The following is a 24,476-nucleotide window of genomic DNA, read 5'->3' as shown; positions in this document are numbered from 1 at the left end:
ACTAGAGAGAGCCCAAGTGCAGCAACGAAGACCCAGCACAGGCAATAAATAGATAAATAATAAAAAAAAAAAGACCTTGGAAATTCAGTTCAGTTCAGTTGCTCAGTCATATTCAACTCTTTGCAATCCCATGGACCACAGCATGCCAGGCCTCCCTGTCCATCACCAACTCCCAGAGTTTACTCAAACTCATGCCCATTGTGTCAGTGATGCCATCCAACCATCCTTCCTCTGTCGTCCCTGTCTCCCGCCTTCAATATTTGCCAGCATCAGGGTCTTTTCAAATGAGTCAGCTCTTCGCATCAGGTGGCCAAAGTAGTGGAGTTTCAGCTTCAGCATCAGTCCTTCCAATGAACACCCAGGACTGATCTCCTTTAGGATGGACTGGTTGGATCTCCTTGCAGTCCAAGGGACTCTCAAGAGTCTTCTCCAACACCACAGTTCAAAAGCATCAATTTTTGGTGCTCAGCATTCTTTATAGTCCAACTCTCACATCCATACATGACTACTAGAAAAACCATAGCCTTGACTAGAAGGAACTTGGTTGGCAAAGTGATGTCTCTGCTTTTTAAGATGCTGTCTAGGGTGGGCATAACTTTTCTTCCAAGGAGTAAGCGTCTGTTAATTCCATGGCTGCAATCACCATCTGCAATGATTTTGGAGCCCCCCAAAATAAAGTCAGCCACTGTTTCCACTGGGATCGGATGCCATAATCTTCGTTTTCTGAATGTTGAGCTTTAAGCCAACTTTTTTCACTCTCCTCTTTCACCTTCATCAAGAGGCTCTTTAGCTCTTCTTCACTTTCTGCCATAAGGGTGGTGTCATCTGCATATCTCAGGTTATTGATCTTTCTCCCGGCAATCTTGATTTCAGCTTGTGCTTCATCCAGACCAGTGTTTCTCATGAAGTACTCTGCATATAAATTAAATAAACAGGGAGACAAGATACAGCCTTGACATACTCCTTTTCCTATTTGGAACCAGTCTGTTGTTCCATGTCCAGTTTTAACTGTTGCTTCCTGACCTGCATACAGATTTCTCAAGAGGCAAGTCAGGTGGTCTGGTTCCCATCTCTTGAAGAATTTTCCACAGTTTATTGTGATCCACACAGTCAAAGGCTTTGGCATAGTCAATAAAGCAGTAGTAGATGTTTTTCTGGAACTCTCTTGCTTTTTTGATGATCCAGTGGATGTTGGCAATTTGATCTCTGGTTCCTCTGCCTTTCCTAAAACCAGCTGGAACATCTAGAAGTTCACGATTCACGTATTGCTGAAGCCTGGCTTGGAGAATTTTGAGCATTACTTTACTAGCATATGAAATGAATGCAATTGTGCGGTAGTTTGAGCATTCTTTGGCATTGCCTTTCTTAGGGATTGGAATGAAAACTGACCTTTTCAGTCCTGTGGCCACTGCTGAGTTTTCCAAATTTGCTGGCATATTGAGTGCAGCACTTTCACAGCATCATCTTTTAGGGTTTGAAATAGCTCAACTGGGATTCCATCAGGTCTTATTAAAAGAAAAAAAAGAAAAGCTAAAGCCTGGGCAGGGAGGGAGGAGCTGGCAAGGAGGACCGGAGATGCACTCAGGAGGTACTCTGATGCGAGCTTCTTTGCAAGGTGTGTCCTGGAAGGACAGCCTTAATATGGGCTCACAGCCTAGGAGGAAAAGGATGACGGGTGGCCTGCTCGCCAGCCTGTGCAGAGTGCCCACCTTTGACTCTCGAGTCATCTGGTCAGTTTTTTGTTCACTTGCTGTGGTTTCTCGGGAGAAGTTGCTGTGGTCAAGTGTAGGCTGAGGGAGCCAGGAGGCCCCAGGACTGGGGGCCTCTGTCACTGAACCTCTGTTTCCTTCCAAACACTGTTTCCACTGTTATTGTCCCCATGTTATGTCAAGGCCCACAGTCATAGTCAAGGGTGAAGTTTTGGCAAATGATGGTAACTAGGATGCCCTGCATGTGTTTTTTTCAGTTCATAGCCCTTCTAGTTACTCAGCACTGGGGCACAGTAGTAGGGGGCGGTGTGGGTCTGGAGGGACAAATGATGCCGACCCTGGGGGATGCATGACCCCTGCAGTGGAGGACGGGCAGGGAGGGCAGGTGGGCAGCAGGCCCCCGGGGTTGGCATTGGTGAAGCTGAAGATAACAAGGTGTGAAATGTTCCTCTGCATTTCTATGTCACCTGGAGAGCAGGTAGGGGGAACCCATGTTCCTTTGAATCCAAAGGAACAAACCTGGAGAAAATGCAGTGCCAGATGAGGCAAAGGCCTTGTGGGCAGCACAGGGACCCTCAGGCACCAGCACTGCAGGGAGGCTGTGGGAGAGCTGGTCCCTTTCAGGGCGAATCTGGGCCTCCTGCCCCATCTGGTCCTAGAGTCGGCCTGGGAGAGTATGTTTCCCGAGACGGCCTGTTTGTTTTAACTTGTCTGTAATGCTGTTTCCACTTCAGTTCCTGCTGCATTCAACATAAACAATTTACTCGCTCAGTCATGAGGAAAAAATGAAAAACACACTTGACAAGTGAATTTCATGTTGTTGGGAGGCGTGCCAATGCCAACAGCCGAGACGGGGGGTAGGAGACCAGAAGAGGTGGGGGAACGAGGAGCAGGGGCTTTAGGAACCCGGCCACACTTACCAGGGGACGACCCCACACCGGCCGCCCGGAACTGCCCCAGGATGAGGCTCTGCTCGCTCTCGGCCAGAGCCAGGAGGAGTTCATAGGCTTCGATGCACTGCTCGCTGAAAGAGAAGCACATGGCGTCATCAGCTAGGGCTGAGAACTGCGAGTCCCCTGCGGTGCAGTGCGAGCCCTGCCTCTCAGCCTCCCTGCCCAGGTCGGCAAGGACACGCCCACAGGCACTCATGGACAGAGTCAGGGGCTCGCTCTGCTTTGAGGCCCCCTCCCTGCCCTGCTTTAAAAAAAACAAAACAAAACTTTAGACTATGATCTAGAAAAATACAAGGGAAGCAATGAAGATGAGAGAGGCAAGTCTGCTGCTCCTTTGATGATCAGCTTGAAGGGAAAGGTGAAGCGCTCACAGCGACCAGCCTCTGGGTGCGCCCCGCCCACCTGGATCGCCACACCTCCTAATCCCCTTCCGCCTGTTCCAGCTGGTTTGTGTGACTAAGAGAGTAAGGCAAAAGTGATGGGTTATCACATCCGAGGTTGGTTATTAAAGAACGCGATGATTTCCATCTTGGTCTTTCTCTCTCTTTCCTCCTTTCCCTTTTCCTCTTGGATCATCCTTTTCAGAGGAGGCCAGCTGCCACGTCTTGAAGACCCTTGAGCAGCCCTATGGAGCAGCCCGTGTGGTTAGGAACTAAGGCGCCAGCCCATCTCCAGTGAAGGACCGAGGATTCTACCCGAAGCCTTTCGAAGCAGATCTGCCAGCCCCAATTAAGCTGACGCAGCTCTGGCTGAGAGCTTGACCAAAAACTCAAGAGACCCAGAGCCAGAACCTCCTAGACAAATCACTCCCAGATTCCTGACCCCAGAAGCTTTGACATAATAAACAGTTATACGATAATAGGGAATTCATATAGCAGCCCAGAAAGGGGACTGTTTTAACTGAGACCTGCCTATTCAATAGAGTGGCCGCTAGCCACATGTGGATATTTAAATGAAAAAGAACTTAAGGTAAATAAATGAACAGTCTCTCTGCAGCAGTGGGCATATTTCATACGTTTAAACAGCCATGTGCGGCTAGCAGTTGCTGCACTGGATAACACAGAGAACAGCTCCATCATCATAGAAAGTTTTGCCAGAGGCTTGTAAAGCTGCGTCATGAAACACTCACAAAATCTCTGACAAGAGCTGGAGTGTGGAGCGCTCTCTTCGGGTACACCAGACAGAGGATCAAACAGTGACCTCTGGAAAGCCACTGCTGCCCGTGGCCCCATAGGGACCCATGTCTGCACTGGATGGAGTGTGTGTATCATGCTTGAGTCATCCTGGCCAAATGCCTGCAGTAGTGAGAATCACCCCCAAGCAAAGAATTGATGAGCTTCTCCAAGCTGAGCAGGGGAAATGTGGCTTTACTCAACACTTAGTCAACAGACTTTTTTTTTTCTTGTCTTTACTTTCAAGTTCCTTTACTAAGAGACAGGAAAGAGAGTCCAATGACTGCCTGTGGGTGCTGGCAGCTCCCCTTCTCAAGGGCAGTTGATCTTTCAAGTTAGAGATGCTGGGACGTTGCTTCTTCTGTACAGATGAAAGGGAGACTGAGGGTGCAGGAGAGCCTGTTTCAAGAGTAGTCACAGACGATCATCTGTTTGCTTTGGTGTGTCTGTAAACTAACAGGATTGCTCTCTAGCTTTGGTCTCCTGTGTTTTGGTTTGATAAATATATATATATATATATATATATTTTTTTTTTTTTTTTTTGAAGCAATGTTTCTTAAAACAATACTGAATTCTCTGAGAGGATGCCAAGAGTAAGATACAATCACTACTCTGGGACTTTGGTAAATATGCCTAAGTGGTGACACTGATAAGTCTATGAAAACAATAATAAAGCTGAGTTTTGTAGCTATTAAACTAGTAGTAATTTAAAAATAGATAAATTCCAAAGCTGAAAAAAAGTGGTACTACTTGCTCATCAATGAATGAATCACATTCATTTAAACTGGTTTTTTTTAATGGGAAAAAAACTGGCAGCATGCCTGAAGAGACATGAAAATATTCATATCCTTTGATCTATAATTCCTGCTCCAGGGATTTTATCTCAAGGAAAATACAAGAATGACAGTTTTTGTATTAATTTATTCACCATAGAATTATTTTCAGTATCAAGAGTCTGCAAGAGTCTAAATATCTTTTAGAGAAATGAGTAATAATACCATATAAACTTGATGGAAGGGATACAGTCAGTCAAAATAAATGGAGACTTTTAAGCAATAATATTACAGTTTAACAAAGGAAGGAAGAGAATGAATTAGATTTACCACAATGTAGAATATAATATGAATATAAATAAAGTCTGGGAAAAAAAGACTGGAAGAACAAGAAGTGAACTTGTAACACAAAAATTGATGTTTTGAGTGATGTTGTTGTTTAATCACTAAGTCGTGTCTGATTCTGTAGCCCACCAGGCTCCTCTGTGCATGGGATTTCCCAGGAAGAATACTGGAGTGGGTTGCCATTTCCTCCTCCAAGGGATCTTTCCAACCCAGGGATCGAGCCCCCATCTCCTGCATCGGCAGGCGGATTCTTTACCACTGCCAAAGGGAAGACTTGGAGTGATATTACTTACATGAAATAATATTTCAGTTGAACATTGCTAACAGAAACATACCTGTTTTACTAATACCACACTCATTATCCTTATTTTCTTAATTGCTCCCAGGCTGCTAACTGATTTTTAATATTTATCACACCCTAGCATTTGCTGGTCCAGTTCTCTAGTCACATTTTCTAAAACGCGGTTTTCTACTTTCATGCAGAAGCTTGCTATGGATGCCCTTCTCAATGAAAGTGGCCCCTCGCCTGCCCGCCCGCCTGCCCAACTTCCCACCTGTACTGCAGGGCCAGCCTCAACGCGGTGGCATTGGATTCGTACTTCCCCACCAGCATGCTCATCCTCTCGGCATTGCTCTTGCACTCTTCCAGGGTTATGGTCAGAAGGTCATTTTGGGATTTGAGGTGTTCGATACGGCTACAAAGGAAGGAAAATCACGTTCACAGTTTTACACTAGGATTATAATGCGTTGCCAAGATTTTAGTCATCCACTCTAGATTCTGGCCAAAATGCACGTTAGGATATGAGCTCATTAGATGTTTTAGCAAATGCAACTGATGAGAAGTAATAAAGCAAGCAACTCAAAGCTGAAGAATCATTAAATTCTGTGTGAATTAGAAATAAAAATTGCTCCCTGGTTATTTCCCAACCAGTCATGGATGAGCCATTTGCCAGGTAAAGTGCTAGGCTTGGGAGATACACCATGGTAAGGAGCCCTAACCTTCATGAGAGTTAAGACTCAGATGCTCCAATGAACCACCCTCCACCCTCCACAGGGACAAATGAAAAGCAACCCTTACAATAAGAGCTACTATTTGTTAAGCCCTTGCTCAGTAACTCTCCCAATAGCCCTTTGAATTAAGTAGTATTATCTCCATTTCTCAGAGGAGGCACAGAAATGTTAATCCTTGGGCTCTGAACCAGGCAGTTTGACCCCAGATCCTTGACTCAGAATGCTCACTACAGAGCAGGAGCAAAGGATGAATCAATGAGTGAAAAAGAAACTGCACTTAAGGGGTACCTGAGTGGCAACTGCAGAGTGTATCCAAAGCTCTTTCCAGCTTGGACAGTCCCCTAACTGCCTACTACTGGCAGGATAATCAGTGGATAAGAATAAGTTTTATAAAAATCAGAACTGTAAACTCAAGGCCAAAGAGTTTATGGCAAAGTCAGAAAGCAGATTAGGAAAGCCGAAGCCTTCAGCCCCTGTTTTCTGTCCCAGGACGCTGATGCTCTGGATGCAATGATTCATTCCCCACAGGACATGGCCATCTGCAGTACTCAGATCACCAAGTCTTAAAGAGACATAAGGTTTCACACACACAAAATGTTAAGAGCTTGGAAGCCATCTGCTTTGAGGATCAATCTTAGGACCACGCATCTTAGCACATATAACTAAGACCGTTGCGTGGCTTTGGCAACAACAAGGTCGATTCAATGTAAGGTGTTACAGGATACAGTTTTCTGTCTCTGTTCACATGACAGCCTCTTCAGCGACTTCCCACCCTCTCATTTACTTCTTGACTTGCTCCAGTTACATTCAGTCCCTACTAATTAGATGAAACCAAACCTCCATGTGGTCAATTCTATCTCAGACAGCACCCCTGTATCGATGGCTCCTACCTTTTAAAACATTCTCCTTCATTTGGGTCACGACAGGTGTCTACTGGTTTTCTCCCTGCCGAAAGGTCATTATTTCTCCTGTCTCCTCTGCTGGCTCCCTCTTCTCTATATAATCTGTGGCAGTTGACATTCCCTTAGGACTCAGTCCTAGGTCCATTCCTCTATCAATGCTCTCTTCTGAGGGTGATTTTATCCCAAGACTTTCACAGGCATTTATGTTCCCATGGCTCCCAGATTCTTAGCTCATACCTCTCTTGTAAGTGCCAGTCTCACATATCCAGGGTTTCACACAGACACTTCAAGTTTAACATGGGATTCTTGACTTTCCTCTAACCATAACCTCCTCCATCTTCCCCATCTCAGTAAATGCCACCACCATACACCCGACAACACAGGTAAGATATCTGCGAGTCTTGAGACCGCCCCTTATTTTATACATCTGTGGATTTTTATCACCACACATACAGTGACCCCTTCAAACTGCCTCTACTTGGCTGTGCTCGTTCACTGCAGAACTGGCTCACTTTCCACCCCTGCCCACCCCTTGCCATTCTGCACATCTGAGTGAACTTAAAATTAAAAAAAAAAAAAAAAAAAGATTTGTAAAGTGATACAAAGACATTAAAAAAATAAATAAATAAAATAAAATTTAAATCAAATCTGTTCTTCCCCTACATAAAGCACCTTAACAACTTCCAACGGCACTTGGTCTATTACCTCAAATTCCATAGCCCGCCCAGCCCTGACTACTTCAGCACCTTGTCTCACGGGGCGCATCCTTTCACTCATTCTGTCTCAGTTCCATCGGGATTGGGGGAGTTCAGACTTCATACCAGCCACTTCCCAGCCTTGAAGTTGCTGAGTTGGCCCTTAAGACTCTTCCTGGTTTGGCACATGGCTGTTCCTTTCCCGCCTGAAAAATCTCAATTGCTATTTCCCCCTTCAGAGATGCCTTCCCTGTCTTCGTACTTAAAATCAAGGCTACCTTTTATTTCGTCACAGTGTCATATTTACTTGGAGCTTTCTCATGTTCTAATTGGTCTGTTTTTGCTTAACTTCCTTAACAGGATATAACTCCATGATATCTTGTCTGTTTTACTTTCTTTGGCACCCAAATAGCCCAGTATATAGTAGGTGCTTAATATCTGCATGCTGCGTGCTAAGCTGCTTCAGTCGTGTCTGACTCTGTACAACTCTGTGGACTGTAGCCCCCCAGGCTCCTCTGTCCATGGGATTTTCCAGGCAAGAATACTGGAGTGGGTTGCCATTTCTTCCTCCAGGGGACCTTCCCGAGCCAGGGATCGAACCTGCGTGTCTTAAGTCTCCTGCATTGGCAGCCAGGTTCTTTACCACTAGCGCCACCTGAGAAGCCCAAAAAGCAACAATACTTTTGAGTAGTATTTTGAGTAGTGGCAGAGGCATGACCCACCCCATGCCTCTGTCACACACACACAAACACAAGTTAAAGGCTGTCATACTTTCAGAGTGTGACAGGACTACAACTTTGAGATAGGTAGTTAAATAAAAGATATCAGAACATACTGGTAGATAATTTACAAGCACTCCCATGTTCTAGCAGTAGCTGTGATAATACAGAAAACAATGGAGAAGAGGTGGACAGACAGGGGTTGACCAGCTGGGCTATTTAATAGCTCTGGACTTGAGGCAAGTCATTCAATGTCAAAACATTTGCTTTCTAATTTGCAAAATGGGACTATTCTGCCCTCCCAAGTTGAGGATTTAGGGTTGTCTGTGAGTCTTTGGAAAGCTGTTACACTCCATGACAGTGTGAGCTACAGGCACCAAATAGTTCCCCCTTCTTTGGTCTCTCTTAGGTGCATATAACTGAAGAGAAAGGACCACCCCCCCCCCCCCCCCCCCTCCAATTCAACCACAGAGCAGGCTTGTTAAATCCCAGAATCTGCTGAGAGGAGATCCTCCTACACAGAGGGCCCCTGAAGGCATCTGACTTCACTAAATTGCAAAGGGCATATCTGATTCAATTTTTAAGCACTCCCCTGCCTGTGACACTGAGAGCACTGCTTGTTTACTGCTGCAAGGTAATCAGCAGGATTGTCACTCTTAACTATTTTGGATTTAATAAGGAAACCATTTAATTTCAAGATTTAAATGACCTAGATTGCCACATTTCCTTGGTTCTCAAGTACTATATTAAACAGCTTCAAATCAGGGAGGACTAACAGGATAATTCAATTTATTCAGGTTTGCCATACACAAGGGGAATGGCATGAAGCAATGGTTGGCGGGGAACGGCATCCATGTTTCTTACGGGTTGGCTCACAAGCCTCTCCAGTTCTTAGTAGGTAACCCCTGAAGACGGCTGGGTGAGGGCAGCCGCCGCATGCTCGGCCACCATTCAGCCACTGTGGGGCCAGGTCTGAGTCACAGCAGTCACCACAGCTTGGCCCTGCTCCTTCTCTTCTGCTTTTTTAACAACCCAATTTCATTGCTGGGATGACATACAAGCCAGTCTTTGCCAAAGAGGCAGGAGGACAAACTCAAATCACCTCCGTCATAAGATCTGGAAAGAACCCATAAAACTGGGCACACAGTTAAATTATTCTAATCAGGACAGTTAGACCTACTTAGAAAATCTGAACTAAGTAGGATAGGATATAGGGATGGGAGGATGTACACATTTGTGAAAAGCATAAATACGATGAGGCAACCCTTGAATGGAGCAGGGAGGGTTAGACTAGCATGCCTGGTCCACCCCAGGAATGTCTCAGTAGCTCTGGCCTGCATGCTAGGGAGCCATCTTGCCATCCTGACCTACTTGTCATTCCATATGGACTGCTCCTTAGTTTGTTAGGGCCAGTGCACAAGGAAAAGCGGGAGGGGGAATTCCCTGGTGGCACAGTGGGTAAGAACCCACCCGCCAATGCAGGGGACATGGGGTCGATCCTTGGTCTCGGAAGATTCCACATGCTGCAGGGCAGTGAAGTCCGCATGTCATAACTCCTGAGCTCGTGTACTGTGGCTACTGAAGCCCAGAAAAGCCACCGTAATAAGAGGCTTGGGCACCGAAACTAGGGGTTGCAACTAGAGAAAGCCTGAGGGTAGTACGAAGACCCAGCACAGCCAGAAATAAGTAGATAAACAAATATAGCAGCATGTTAAAACAGAAAGAAGACAGAGCCCCTGGTTCATAAATTATTTAAAGAATTTAAAACAGTGCAACTAACACTTAAAACAGTGACAGCAGAGCAGTAAAGCAAGTGTGGGATCCTTCTAAGCATGAGGCCCTGTGCATTTGATGACAGGTCACAGGGGCCCACAGAGCCGGCCCTCCTGTGATGAGCAGGGTGGTGGAAACTCACACCTGCCAGCTCGACAGCATCACCTTAAGCCCTAATGCATCAGCCAGCCTCAACGGATCTTTGGGATGGGACTGGGGTTTCCCCTCAACACCACCACCGAATACACAGGATTCCTCCTTACCTGTTCAGCCGCTCCGTTTCCACCTCAAACTCTCTAATCTTGCTTTCCGAGATGGCAGATCCATGGGAGTAGAGAGTCTGGAAGATTTCCTGAATGTTGGAGCAGTCCTGAAGAGAGTGGGCCAGGTGCTCTGCCACGCTGCTGGACACCTGAACAGGTGAGCATTAATTCCTCTCTGGACAAAGCCACTTCTGGGATGCTGGGCCCCGGGCCCTTGCTTCCCAATTTAAACCGTTCAGTTTTAAACAGTTTAAAGCTGATGTTCCTTGAGAATTGGGCACCCAATGACATAGCTACCCAGATATTTTTCAGTTTGTATAATATAATCCTAGTATAAAAAGTTAACTACTGTGAACGCAGTACACAAAACAGGGTCAAAATGCAACTGCATCCTCTAAGCTGTATCCTCAGCAGCAGGCATGAAAGATCCTGAGCCTTGGGACCTAAAATTTTGTATATTAAATAGAGTTTGGACATCCTTTCTCCTTCCTAAACCCCCTGCCACCCTCAACACTTGTCTCCTGTAGCTAAGGTGAACATCCCATTCCTTCACTTTCATAATTCAGCTTTGGCATGGAAGCTGGGTGCCTGCAATTTCTGCCCAGTGCAAAATTCTAAAATAGGGCCTTAAAAGTTCTGTTTCTGTTTTTCCCCATCCCTGAGGGTCAAACCAGTCAATCTTAAGGAAAATCAACCCTGAACAGTTGTTGGAAGGACTGATGCTGAAGCTCCAATATTTTGGTCATCTGAGGCAAAAAGGCGACTCATTGGAAAAGTCCCTGATACTGGGAAAGATTGAGGGCAGGAGGAGAAGAGGGCATCAGAGGATGAGATAGCTGGATGGCATCACTGATGCAATGGACATGAACTCGGGCAAACTTTGGGAGATGGTGAGGGACAGGGAGGCCTGGCTGCTGAAGTCCATGGGGTTGCAACAGTCGGACACGACTGGGCGACTGAGCAACATTAACAAGGATCAAATAACTGGATTTTCCAGCCTCACGCCCAAATCCTCAAAGACATCCCCAGGGAACTGAAATTATTCTCTTTTCACTATACATCAGTTCACAGCCCCAGGGTATTCGGCATTCTACATAAGAAAACTCCAGAACTGAGCTGGAAGGTTCCGGTCTGTCCCAGCATCGGCTGTACTTCAAAGGCAGCGATCCTGCTCAGTGGAGAGCACCTTCCCTTTCAAGAGGGACGTGCGAATAATCAAGTTCTCTTAGAGCTTCCTGACTCACTTGGTCTCTGGGGAAGCAGGGTGATATAAAGCAAGTATTTCAAGACTTTGATCTGTATTGCCAGTAACAAGACCTCAATCATTTCTTTCTGAATGGTTTCAACTAGAGAAACAAAAAGCTCCCTTTAAAGCTGAAGGGGTAATTCACTACCGGCGAACCACTAAGCATTTTAACCTGACCCTTTGGAAGGAAATCAAGTATGATTTCCTATTACAATCACCCGGTTTATTGGAGGGCCCCTGGGCAGTGCTTCTGTCATGGACGAGCCATTGTGTAGTTCTCCTATGTGACATGTCCCTTTGCAACTCATAAACACTCACCCCGATGCTGCTGATCTCTGAGCCTAGGACTGGCCGATCAGATGACGAAGATTCAGACCTGGTCTTGGAGAGCTTCACCCTCTCGGCGATCTTAACGAACAAAACAAAACAAATGATCGAAAAACAACACACGCCATTCCCCATATAAACTACTGCGACTGTGTTTATACAGGGCTACTCTTGAACCTTGGCAACTAAGCCATCAGTTCTTAAAAACGACTCACGTGTCTGATTTTTCTGCCACTTGCTTATTAACTCATGGTTTTTCAGCGTTAGTACCACTGACATTTTGAGTTGGACATTCTTTGCTGTAGGGGACTGTTCTGTGCACTATGAGCACCTTGGCTTCTAGCCACAGTACTCCAGGTGTGACCATCGAAAAGGTGTCCACATAGCCAAATAGCCCTTGGGACAAAAATCACTTCTGGCTGAGGAGCACTGGTGAGACTTCATAAACTTGACGGCTGACAACCAACCTTGTTGCAGAGACTGGCGGGGCTACCAGGAAGAGGATATGTAATCGTGTCAACAGTCTCTCTGGGGTGGACTCAGCATAGGAAGGGGGTCGGGGGCTGTGGCTGAGATTGGAGGGGCTACTTCTCACAGCTGCTAGGCCTGCCCATCATTGTCATCTATTTGTCTGCTGGCAGGGCTGTCGGTTCTGGGAGCAGGTAGATCATTGGTTCATTACTCAGGGTTCCCCTCCTGGGCTGAACCATGATCCTCAAGAACAACTCTCTACCCACCTTGTGACAAAACATCTCACTCTCCACAATGACCTGTCAGCTGGGACAGGCTCTGGCCCGCTGATTAATGAGAGCTGGCATCTAGGTTGCAGCCGAGAGAGACTTAAAACTATTAGTGGGTTATCTCTTCCTGCAGCTCCAGCACGGGAGGCCTACGCAGGACCCTGGGAGGCCCCTCAGGGCCCGCTGAGCTGATTGCATGCTGGCACAGCGGCCCTGCTGCACAAAGGCTGGGGCTGCCCGATAACGGCCATGTCCCCGGAGCTCACCTTGGCGATGGGGATGTCATTGCTGCTGCTGCTCGTGCTCAGTTCTCCGGTGCTGGGGTTAACGGGGCGGTTGGCGGAAGTGAGGCGGCCAGGGCTGGAGGGGCCCGTGGCCTGCACGCTCTGCAGGCGAGTTTGAAGCTCTCGAACCTGAAATGACAACACCTTCAGACATGGCGGCAGGCTCCCCCGGCCCAAAGAGCAGAAGGGCCAGTGTGGGGGAGGACAAAGCTTTCATTTACACGAAGAAACCAGCTTCCCTGAAAACCGAAGTCAGCTGAGTCCGCACAAAGGGCACTGATGTTCTTAACTGGATCTGCCACGGGCTGGCCAGCATCTGCGCTTCACAAGCTGGAGGGGGACATGTTTTCTATGGTGCTGGAAGCTTCCAGCACAAGGAGAAGGGCCATCTTTAAGGGATGTTCGCTCACTCAGTACACATGGCACAAGAAATGGAACCCAGGATGAAATTTGTACTTGCATGGAGTTCAGAGGACAGAGATCATTTCAAGCACATGCTCATGCTATAAACATCAATCCAGGGTGGGTGTGCAGGAAGCAGGAAAGAGGAAGAAGGTGACTCCACCTGAAGTCACTGCGGAACTGTCTTTGAGCACAGCCTCCCAGGTGGACAGGGCTGTAATGGACGAGATGAGTGAGGCAGTGGCTGAGCGGCTGGAGTGGGGAGACCGGCTTGGATGACAGGCTGTGTCTGAAGAACGGCAAATTATTAATATGCACAGGGTAGGAGAGAGACCTGCTCTGGGAAGGAGGAGAGGCTATGGCGATGAGAGGGAGTTGGTACCCATGGCTTTTTCCCAAGGGACTTCGAGATGGGATTATCCCGGGGACAGAAGGAAGGAATACCTAATTAGCCCTTCAGTGTGGAGCGACCCAGAGCCCCCTCAATTACATTTAGAACACACATCTACCTGCACAGAATTTAAATGTCCCAACTCTGTTTCTCTATGGTTATGGCTCACTGACATCCAAAGGGAGAAATGCTCCAAGCAAGTGAAGATGATTATTAGAAACTGGTCTTTCCGATGACCTGGATCACAGTTTGATCACTGTATACGGTGTCAGTCTTAAAGGGCACACTGACCGCAGCACCCAAGGGCCCTTACACGTGGGCACCAGACCCTAATGGGAAGAATCAGCACCAGGACATCTAAACCTGGGTTTCCCAACCTATCAGTGCACCAGAATGTTCCAGAGGGTTTGTTAAGACACAGAGCCCAGGCCCCGCCGCAGATTCTGATCAGCAGGTGGAGACCACACCTAGGAGTCTGCGTGTCCAACAAGCGCCCAGGCAACGCCGGTGCACCCGGCTGACGGCAGTGACCTGTGGGCGGCCAAGGCCTCACGGCACTTGACATCTGAGAGACCACGGAGCAGAGCCGCCCGGCTGCCAGCCCAGAGGCCTTCCAGGCAAACCGTTGTCTAAAAGCGACTGGAGAGCTTTTCATCTTTAATATCTTGGATGTCTCCACCCTGCTAAATTGGGAACCAAAAGTAATTGAAATTTCAATAATTCATCAGCATACGAGAAGCCAAGATAGGAAAACTCCCTCGGAGCAAATTGCATTCAATGGTGAAACAGCTGAAAAGTGCCCAATAGCTGGCTCTGTGGTGGCGTCCAATAACTGCGGGTTAACAGAAATGTGCATCGTCCCCATAAAGAACCACACCCAGGGCTACCCTCAAAGCCGTCTAAACACCAGAAAAACACACGCTGTCAAAGTCAAGTGGGACTGCTGCTGAGAGATTACAGGGCTCATTGTGGGATGGTCCTGATCAACTGTGCCTCTCTGTGCCCGCGGCCGAGGGCAGGACGCGTTTCTCCATCAGGCCAGCTTCCTGGCACCGGGAAAACCACCGGCGGGTTTCAGGTTCTACCGCTGTGAAAGTCTGATGAGGTCCTGAATAAGCAACAGTGTTACCACCACTGCTGAATCTAAAGAGTATCTGGAGTGAAGTGAAAGTTGGTCAGCTGTGTCCAACTTTTTGTGACCCCATGGACTATACAGTCCATGGAATTAATTCTCCAGGCCAGAATACTGGAGTGGGTAGCCTTTCCCTTCTCCAGGGGATCTTCCCAACCCAGGGACTGAACCCAGGTCTTCCTCATTGCAGGCGGATTCTTTACCAGCTGAGCCACAAAGGAATCCCAAGAATTCTGGAGTGGGTAGCCTATCCCTTTCCCCAGGGGATCTTCCTGATCCAGGAATCGAACTGGGGTCTCCTGCATTGCAGGCGGATTCTTTACTAACTGAACTATCAGGGAAGCCCTAAGAGTGTCTGAATCCCTCCCCAAACAATCAGTGGTCTGGGGTTCCAGGAATCCCAACTGGTCCACTTATCTCTCTTCTTAAAACGTAAAGCATGGCCCTGGGCATTTTATAAAAACATCATTAAAACGACTCAAGTTATAAAAAATGTTTCTTCTTCTAATCACTAAAGTCAACATGTCTATTGTGGAAAATTTAAATGACAGTGGAAAATGAAGACAAAAAAAGTACCCATGTTCTTTCTCACTCTACAGAGACCATAGCGTCTGGTCATTTTCCATGGTGTGTTTGTGCGTGGGCATGCACACCTCAAATTCTGAGTCTAAATACTTATTTTCATATTAAAAGCTTTGGGCTAAGAGAATGTCTTTGAAAACTAAAGGATGATAAACATGTTTATTTTGGCTTATGCTTTATTACTTAATGATAATTGTTAGGCAGTGAAAAATATCCAGCTGAAGGGAGTGGAGTGAGCCTTCATGGAAGTTAGTTGAGTTAAAAAGCCCTTTTTCCTTTCTTGCTTGGGAAGTGGGATCTTAATTTAGATGAATACATGTTTCTTTGGAAGGAATGATGCTGAAGCTGAAACTCCAGTACTTTGGCCACCTCATGCGAAGAGTTGACTCATTGGAAAAGACTCTGATGCTGGGAGGGATTGGGGGCAGGAGGAGAAGGGGATGACAGAGGATAAGATGGCTGGATGGCATCACTGACTCGATGGACATGAGTTTGAGTGAACTCCGGGAGATGGTGATGGACAGGGAGGCCTGGAGTGCTGCGATTCATGGGGTCACAAAGAGCCGGACATGACTGAGCGACTGAACTAAACTGAACTGAACAGAAATGAAGGTTAAAACCAATCTGCTGACTGTGAGCTTAGGTAAGGCTTGGGAGAGGGGAGAGACACAGCTATTAGCATCCTTGCTTTGGTTCTCACCCACTGCAGTAAGTTGAATTGTGTACCTTACCCAAAAGACACATCCAAGTTCTAAACCCCCAGTCTATGAATGGGACCTTATTTTGAAATATGGTCTCTGTAGATGTAATTTCATCAAGGATCTCAAAATGAGACCCTCCTGGAATTGGGGCAGGCCCTAAGTCTACTTATAAGAAAAAAGAGAGGGAGATTTGAGACACAGAAACACAGAGAAGGCCGTGTACAGATGGAGGCAGAGTGGCCACAAATTAGAGGACACCGGGGGAGCTACTGGAAGCCGGAAGAGGTGAGACAGGATTCTCCTCCACAGCCCATGGAGGAAGTGCAGCCTCGCCAACACCGTGATTTTGCAGACTCCAGAATGGTGAGAGAATGCGTTGTTGTTGTTTTATGTCACCAAGTTTGAGGTCATCACCTAATATACTCATCTTTCACTGAAGATATTTCATTAAAGAAAATATATTTCTCTCAACGAAATACGTGCCTTGCAGTTGGGGATAGCCAGAAATCAAAGCACATCTAAGCTAGGAACTGATAGATGTGCCCATACCCTTATAGCCTTTCCCACTGGAGTTCTTCAACATCAGACAATGGAACATGATTTCAGTGGCCATTTCCTCGCTTCTTCTAGAGTGAGTATGTAGCCAGGTTGCTTCTAGAGGCCCAGAAGAGGAGTGTGTCTGTCACGTCCCCTGGAATCCTGATGGAGTGTGAAGGGGACAGTCTTGTGTCTCAGGGGCTCAGAGTCTAGCCAGACTTCTCGTGACGTGGGCTCCGAGAAGGGACACCGACAAGAAGTGTCAGCACGTGAAAGAAGCATTACTCTGCCTCCCGGAGTGGGAAACACTGGCCTTCAATCTTGAAGGTTGAGGAGCTGTTTAACAAGCAAATAAAGAGGAAAACAGCTCTGACAGGCTCAAGGAAGGAAATGACAATAAAATGCCAGCCCTCCGCTTCTCTTAACGCTCAATGACTTCCCGAAGAGTGAAAAGGGCTTCATAAGATCATCTGATGAGAGAAGAGAATGGACTGGAATGAGGAAGAGAAAGGAAGTGAGTCAAAGCTGCATGTGAGATCAATGATGAGGGCTCAAACACTGTCAGTGAAGCGGGAGCAAAAATGGCTAGCACTCCCCAGAGCACCATCCAACAGAACTTCCTTTCCCGTAGTAATGGGTGTGTTCTCTAGCCTCACTGTCTGCTACGGTGGCCATAAGCCACATGAAATGTGCCTACTGTTCCCAAGGAACTTTATTTTTAATTGTACTCTATTTTAATTAAACTCCAAGTTAAATAGTCGTGCGTGGTGAGTAGTTACTGTATTGGTCAATGCAGTTCTAGAACAATTTAAGAAAGGATAAAGATAGACAAACTTGTGGCTGGAATGACTCTGCGTATCACGGTACTTGGCAAAATGGTGAAAACATAAGAAGAAGCTGAGTTTTCAGAGATAAACAAGATGCCAACTTTGGACATACTGCATTTGAGGAAACCATCAGGCGTGTGAAGGATTTCAGTCAATGGTAGAAATGTGATCTGAGAGAAAGGGATCAGAACTGGGCTTCTGCGTGTGGATAAGGTATAAGTGTGGAGGTGGGCGGAGAGAGGCCACACAGCTGGTTGGATTGAAGGCTCAACTGTGGACACGAAGGTACTAAGAAAGGTGTGTTTGTGAACTGCAGTTGAGGATGAAAAAAGAGGCGGCTTCCATCTGATGGCTTTTGTCTGTCTTAGAGTTAAGGTGCTCTGATAGGAGAGAGGGAGGGGATAGTAGCTGTCAAAAAAGAGAAAGGAAGGTGACCTATAACCCAAAGAGCGAGAAAGAGAAGGCAAGGAGAAACGCTTACACAGCACACTGCAGACTCAGCTGAGCTCTTTGATTTTAGACAGGAGACTGAGTCAATGCATTGTTTTCTTCAAACCCTGGAGACTTCATGAAAATGTCAGCAAGGAGTAAAAGCTGTAACAGTGAAGAGAATGTGCTTGGGGCATTAGCAGAAAGAAGACTTGGGCGCATTCCTTAAAGGCAGAGTGCAAGGAAGAGCACTGATGAAAGACAGACTGGAAAAAGCCCAATTCCATCAACTGCACAAGGGGAGCTGTTGCACACAAGGTTGGTAGCTTAGATGTGGTCTTGGCAGGTACTAAAAGGACAAGAATGAGAAGCAGGGCTGCAAACAGGGGACGGGGGGTGTGACTGTATACAGAACCAATGAAAATTTCCAGTGTATGACAGCTGTGGCTAAAGTAAACAGGCAGGCTTCCTATTAAGAGTGTATAGAAATGCGGCATAAAAAGGAACAGTGAGAAAGAAATTCACTGCCAGGGTTCAAAGACAGACAGTAAAATCTCCAGGTGCCAGAAATGAAGCGAAAAATAAGGTTAGAGAGGTAGGAGGGAGCTGGTGCTTCAGGCAGCTGGGGAGGGGTGAGCAGGGCGTGGAGTGAATGTGCCAGGATCCGGGGAGAGGACCCAGGACCGCGGCAGGTTAGGCCGCTGGAGCAGACGCTCCTGCATCCAGCTGGGAGGCTCCCTGCCAGATCCCTCTGTGAACAGCGGACCGAGGGCACTGCCCAGGAAGCTGGAAGGCAGTCCAGGCTGTGTGGGAGTCAAACCAGAGAAACCAGCACCTCAGCCTCGGGACCCAAGAGTGTGGGGTACAGGCTTATTCTGGCTCCACATTGTGTGCACCGCCCCCCGATCCTGGGAACTGCTCCCTGGTGGCTCGGTGGTGAAGGTCCCATCAACAAAGAAGGAGACGAAGCTTCCATCCCTGGGTTGGGAAGATCCCCTGGAGAAGGAAATGGCAACCCACTCCAGTATCCTTGCCTGGAGAATCCCATGGACAGAGGAGCTGGGTGAGCGACTGTCCATAGGGTCACAAAAGAGCTGGACACGACTTAGTGACTAAACAACAACAACAAATCTTGACAGTGGAAACTGGTCTGGATTTTGCCAGACCACTCTCCTCCCCAGAAATCTAACTGGTAAACTCCCCAATATCATCAGGGAACTGGGAGAGACTTAAGCCTCCCGCAACGGTGCCCAGGACCGTGGAGCTGACTGACATGGAAGAATGGCGTCAGGGACAGGAGGATGAGACAAGACAGGCTAAATCAGGAGACGGACCCAACAGAGACAAGATCAGAATAAAGCAACCTGTAAACCACAGCACAATAAACACGCTTAGGGCCTGTAAAGAGATAAAAGGAGTAATTTTTGTACAGAATAGGAAATTGTGAAATAAAAATAGGCAGATATCAAGCAAGAATAGGCAGATGAAAAAGAAAAACCCATGGAAAATATAGTCAATGAAGTGAAATCAGGTTAAGCTCTAGACTGGGAAGAGTGGAAAAGAGTGTTTTTCAATAAAATTGGAAAGAGAAATAGTGAACAGGAACACAGCACAAAGAATTCAGAACATACCATGGGCAGCTAAATAGACATAAAAATGCAAGTGTCATTGAGAGGCTCCAACCCACTTCCAAAAGAGTTCCAGAGGACAGGAACACAGGAAATGACAGAGAAACAATATTCGAAAAGAAAAGAAGTAAGTTTTCCAGATGTAGTCCTGAGACTTTAGTATCATGTCAGGTGCTAGATAGCTGTGGAAGTTTTTAGATATGTCTGCAAATGCTTTGATAGTCCCTCCATCAAAAAGTGGACTCCAGGATTTCCCTTGTGGTACAGTAGACGCGAATCTGCCTGCCAGTGGCGGGGACATGGGTTTGATCCCTGGTCTGGGAAGATTCTACATGCGGGAGCAACTAAGCCCGCGGGCCACAACTGCCAAGCCCACAAATGAGAGCCCGCGCTCTGGAACGAAGAGCAGCTCCCACTTGCCACAGCCAGACGAAGCCCAAGTGCAGCAACAAAGACCCAGGGCAACGAAAAACAACTCCAGTTCCCCTCTCCTTGCACACGCCTGGCCTGAGCCTGCATCTGATCAACAGATAGTTGTGCCAGTGATGCCACGTAACTTCCAAGGGTAGGTTAGAAAAGGCAATACAATTCGCCTACCTCTCTCTCTGGGTGCTGGCCCTTACTAGCCAAACATGCTGCTGTGAGGAAGCCCAGGGCACACAGAGGATGCTTGTGGGTGTTCTGACCAACAGTCCCTGCTGAGGTCCAGACAATGGTCAGCCTCCCCACCAGACAAAGGAAGCATGCCTTCAAGATGACTGGCCACGGCCACCCTCTGACTGCAAGCACATCTAAGCCCAAGAGAGAACTGTCCACTGGAGGCCAGTCATCCCCAGAAACATGCAGATAGTCATAAACGATTGTTCTTTGGGGGCTCCATATTTGGGGTGGTTTGTTACGCAGCTGGTGCTAACCGGAAGAAGAGGAGGACAAAACTGCATATCTAGAAACACAGCACTGCAAATGTAGGTGGAAGGGAAAGGGTAAAGAGGGGATCTTGAAGCTGCCTGGTGGGAGAGACACCTTAAGCTCTGAGGGCGGGGATGTTGGTCTGCTTCACTCACTACTATATTCAACACGTGGAACAGTGTCTGACACAGTGTCAGCCTCAATACAATCTCGGATATTGCCAAATAAAACTGTCACCTGAAAACCCAAGACGTAGCTAGACTACTATAGCAGCCTGAGTAATGGCCCCGAAAGATGTCCACACCTAAATCCTGGAAATCTGTGAATAAATTACCTCACATGGCAGAAGGGAATTTGCAGGAATCATAGAAAAAGGCAAGGAAACTGAACCAAGAAGGAACACAGCCCTGATGCCTCACTGATTTTAGTGAGCAAGACACATTTCAGACGTTTGACCTCCAGAACCGGAAGATAATATATCCGTGTCATCTTAGGTCACTGACTGTGGTAATCTGTCTCAGCGACAACAGGAAACTGTACACCTATCGTCAAGAGTGTGGGCAAAAAGAAAGACAATCTCAAAGATTAAGAATTAAGCCCCTATAGACCTTTGCTGAAAGAACTTCCCAAGGACACACAAGCTTTTCAGGAACAAGAAAACTAAATTGCAAAAAAGAATGTGATAAAGGGAAAAATGATAAGCACAAAAACTGTCAGGGATATAAGGGCTTTCCCAGTGGTGCAGTGGTAAAGAACGCGCCTGCCAAAGCAGGAGACACAAGAGACGGGGGTTTGATTCCTGGGTCAGGAAGATCCCCTGGAGTAGGAACTGGCAACCCACCCCAGTGTTCTTGCCTGGAGAACCCCATGGACAGAGGAGCCTGGGGGGCTACAGCCCACGGGGTCAGAAAGAGTGGGACATGGCTGAGTGACTAACACGTTCACTTTCAAGCACACGCACATGCCATGAGGTGCGTGTGGGGACTCTGCAACCTCACTCTTGGACATGTATCCAGAGAAATTCCCACACAGGACCAAAGAGGACACATGCGTGGCCTATGCCCCGGGGCACTGTTTGTGGTAGAGGGAGGTCTGGACGTTGGGCATGGTAAATGTGGTGGGGACACTACAAAATGTCAGGAGGCCATTAGACCTCATGCATACGTGGTACCATGGGCAGACCTTAAAGTCAGAAACAAAGAAAGAAATCTACAGCACAACACAGTGGATGTAAATGAAAAACACAACACTGTGTATAAGGACGCACGTAAAATGAGGGAAAGAGAGTTGGGGAGAAAAGCAGTAAATAAAAGCGAGCCTTTTCAGGATCCATGTGTCTGCTTTAACAGAGGGATGTAATTAGCTTATCTCTGGGCCCTGCAGGCCAGATGAAAACAAACAAATGAAAGGAAGTAAATATAAAGCTAGGCGCTCAGGGGCATAAGAGATTGTAGCAGCCAGATGTTGGTGAGGACGGAGAGTCGGGCTGGAGCTGTTGAGGCGTCACAGTGGTGGGTTTCCTGAAAGGGTGCAGGTCGCCGACAGGGAGGTGAGGGCAGCTGCAAGCAGGGCCAGCTGCTGGGCCTGTGCACCCCCAGGACGACTGCAGGGGCTCAGAGAGACGCCCAAGCCCTCTGACGGAGTCAGCTGAGAACGTGGGGCACAGATGAGTGACAGGCAGGAAGGAGAGGTGGCACTGGACTCCTGAGTAGGAGGAGAAGCATCGCTATTAGCCATAAAGGAACAAGTCTGTGTTCCGCTGATGGTATGGAGCACTGGTCACTGGGAAGCTGTAATTTCAGGCAATTAGGTTGTAATTCATAATTTTGCTGTGTAATGGAGCTGGTGGAGACAGATGATTTGTACACTGGAGATGGCTGAGAACCGCTGAGCCGGAAAAGTTCTACTGAATGAACTTGAGGTGGTGAGCACGGGGGGCCTCAGAAAGCAGCCCCTTCGAGGCTGGGCTTGGGGCTGTGTTGGCAGAGAACCACTGTCTCCCACTGGAGATGTTATAAGACTTTTCTTTTTTGGAGCCCTCAAGCAAATGAGAAAGCAGACTTTACTTATAGAAAATATACACTTATTCCTACAAATGTGATTTGTTTCAGCAAAATAGTATTTTATCGTTCAGGGCAATTTTGAGTCAGCTGAATCAGAAGAGGAAGAAATTATAGAACATAAGGAGGAAAGTAAACTCAGCTGCATTTCTGTTCTCTGAAGGGTGATGGGTGTACCTCGTTCTTCTTTTGTCTGAAAGCCCACGAAGGAACCTGGACCGGATTATCTAAGTGGCTGCATTGGGGAAAAAGGTCAGTGCTTTGGCTGTCTTCCTAATTTCTGACCAGCTTTCAAACAAATGTTGTCAGCTACTTGCTTTACAGCCAAGAGCTTGCCTTTACACAGCTGGACTTCCTCACTGGAGTGGAGGCTGAAGGAGGGAGACAGGGAGGGATAAGTCAACACTGGTACCCACAACTAAAAAAACTGCTTCACAATTTCCATGGCACAGTTTCCATGGCACAATTTCCAGGTGTGCACAGAGCCCATTTAGAAACTGTTTTCAAAGAAGACATGAGAAAATCAGAGTTTTGTGGGTTCTCTGCCATGGATCTCTCTTAAAACTTCCTCTAAGGACAGAAAAGAGGGGAGACAAGTTTTGCCAAAAATGTTCTGTCAGGCTCACATCAAGATAAATATGTGCACAGACAGCTTCTTGTCTATGAGACAAACTTGTTTTGTCTTCACTTGGTTTTGTTTTGGGATACCAGGGACACTGATGTGTCGTACCCTAAGGAGTCTGCCACCCACGTTATGTAAGAGAGGCTGCTTTACTTCCAGTCTGGGTAGAAGCAGGAGATGATATGGGGAAAAGCAGACAGAACATAGGAAAGGAGTCCAAACAATAGAAAAGTGAACGCTTCACCCCACTGCAAGGCTACCAGAGCCTAAGTTTTGATGCTGAGAGTTAATGTCAGCATAGACCAGGATCATTAAACTTCCGCGGGCCTCTCATGTCTAAGAAGGGTATAATAGTACCTCTCCTAGAATTATGGTGCAGGTTAAATGAGATGTGCATACATCATCACTCATCACTAGTAAATGCTCACAACATATTCAGCATTATAATTCAGGCTCTACCATCCTGCTTTGCTTCAAAGGTATCTATTTTTAGTACAAGAGGGGTATGTTTAGTCTAAAAGCGGTCAAAGAATGTTAGTACTATCAGTATTATTAACAGGTTCTTAAAGATAAACAATCAAAATTGCACTGAAAAAAAAAAAAATGCATTGGTAGGTGGCACCTTGTAAAACTATTTTTCTTCAACAGATGAGCACGGGAAGTTCTCCTCAACCCCGGGCAATGCCTCCTTGCCTCTGCATTCCCAGGGATCCTGTGTCCTCCCAGATTCTAGAACACGCACAGCCCTCTCTGCAGCCCCTCTTACACTCATGTGACCTTGATGAGTGGAAGACAGGGGTGGGAACCATTCCTGTCTCAGATGCAGGGCTCCTCACCACCACACTGTGGCCCTTGGAGAAGCGGGTGAGGCATGAATAGAAAGTGCCAGAAAGGCTGTGGGGTGTCCTCTCTCTTTTCACTCCACCTATGGGGAGCGGGTAAAGATGTCTGGAGAGGCTTTCGGAACATACACAGCGGGTGACTGAAGGATACTGCCTTCCGCTTACTGTCTGGGTTCTGCTAGGATCACAGCGGGGAAGTGTGTGAGGGTCCTACAGCCCATTCATTGATTCATAGCTCATGGAAGGGCCCGAGCATCAATCCTTTGGAAGAGTTTCCCAGTGATGCTGTCACACATGTTCTGAGCCACTCCAGGATGGATGCATGAAACCGCCTGATTCTCTGGCACCTGCATTCCCGTCCAAGTCTACCTGGTATCACACTCGAAGCAAATCAATCACCAGGAACATTTACTGCTCAACACACGGCTCCTTCCTATTTCTCAGCCCCTCTCCGGTGAGGTGGAGCATCTGTTTAGCTCTGGTCCATGGGCTGTGAACAGAA

General features: G+C 47.2%; 1 protein-coding gene across 4 annotated transcripts in view; it reads right to left on the bottom strand.

Annotated features, from left to right (window-relative positions):
- MCC (MCC regulator of WNT signaling pathway) overlaps positions 1 to 24,476 on the bottom strand; it is a 526,282-nt gene that overhangs the window by 42,095 nt on the left and 459,711 nt on the right. For all 4 annotated transcript variants that reach the window (XM_070796812.1, XM_070796814.1, XM_070796813.1 and 1 more), the window contains 5 exons: positions 12,895 to 13,041; positions 11,880 to 11,969; positions 10,316 to 10,464; positions 5,507 to 5,647; positions 2,630 to 2,733 (listed from right to left, as the gene is read on the bottom strand). In XM_070796812.1, coding sequence (XP_070652913.1) covers positions 2,630 to 2,733; positions 5,507 to 5,647; positions 10,316 to 10,464; positions 11,880 to 11,969; positions 12,895 to 13,041 — 631 coding nt within the window. The remainder of the gene's footprint in view (positions 1 to 2,629; positions 2,734 to 5,506; positions 5,648 to 10,315; positions 10,465 to 11,879; positions 11,970 to 12,894; positions 13,042 to 24,476) is intronic.

This window comes from Bos indicus, chromosome 10 (assembly GCF_029378745.1).
Source record: "Bos indicus isolate NIAB-ARS_2022 breed Sahiwal x Tharparkar chromosome 10, NIAB-ARS_B.indTharparkar_mat_pri_1.0, whole genome shotgun sequence".
In the NCBI taxonomy this organism is placed as follows: Eukaryota; Metazoa; Chordata; class Mammalia; order Artiodactyla; family Bovidae; genus Bos; species Bos indicus.
The sequence above is the reverse complement of the archived record's forward strand: the minus strand, read 5'-3'. Positions and strand labels throughout refer to the sequence as shown.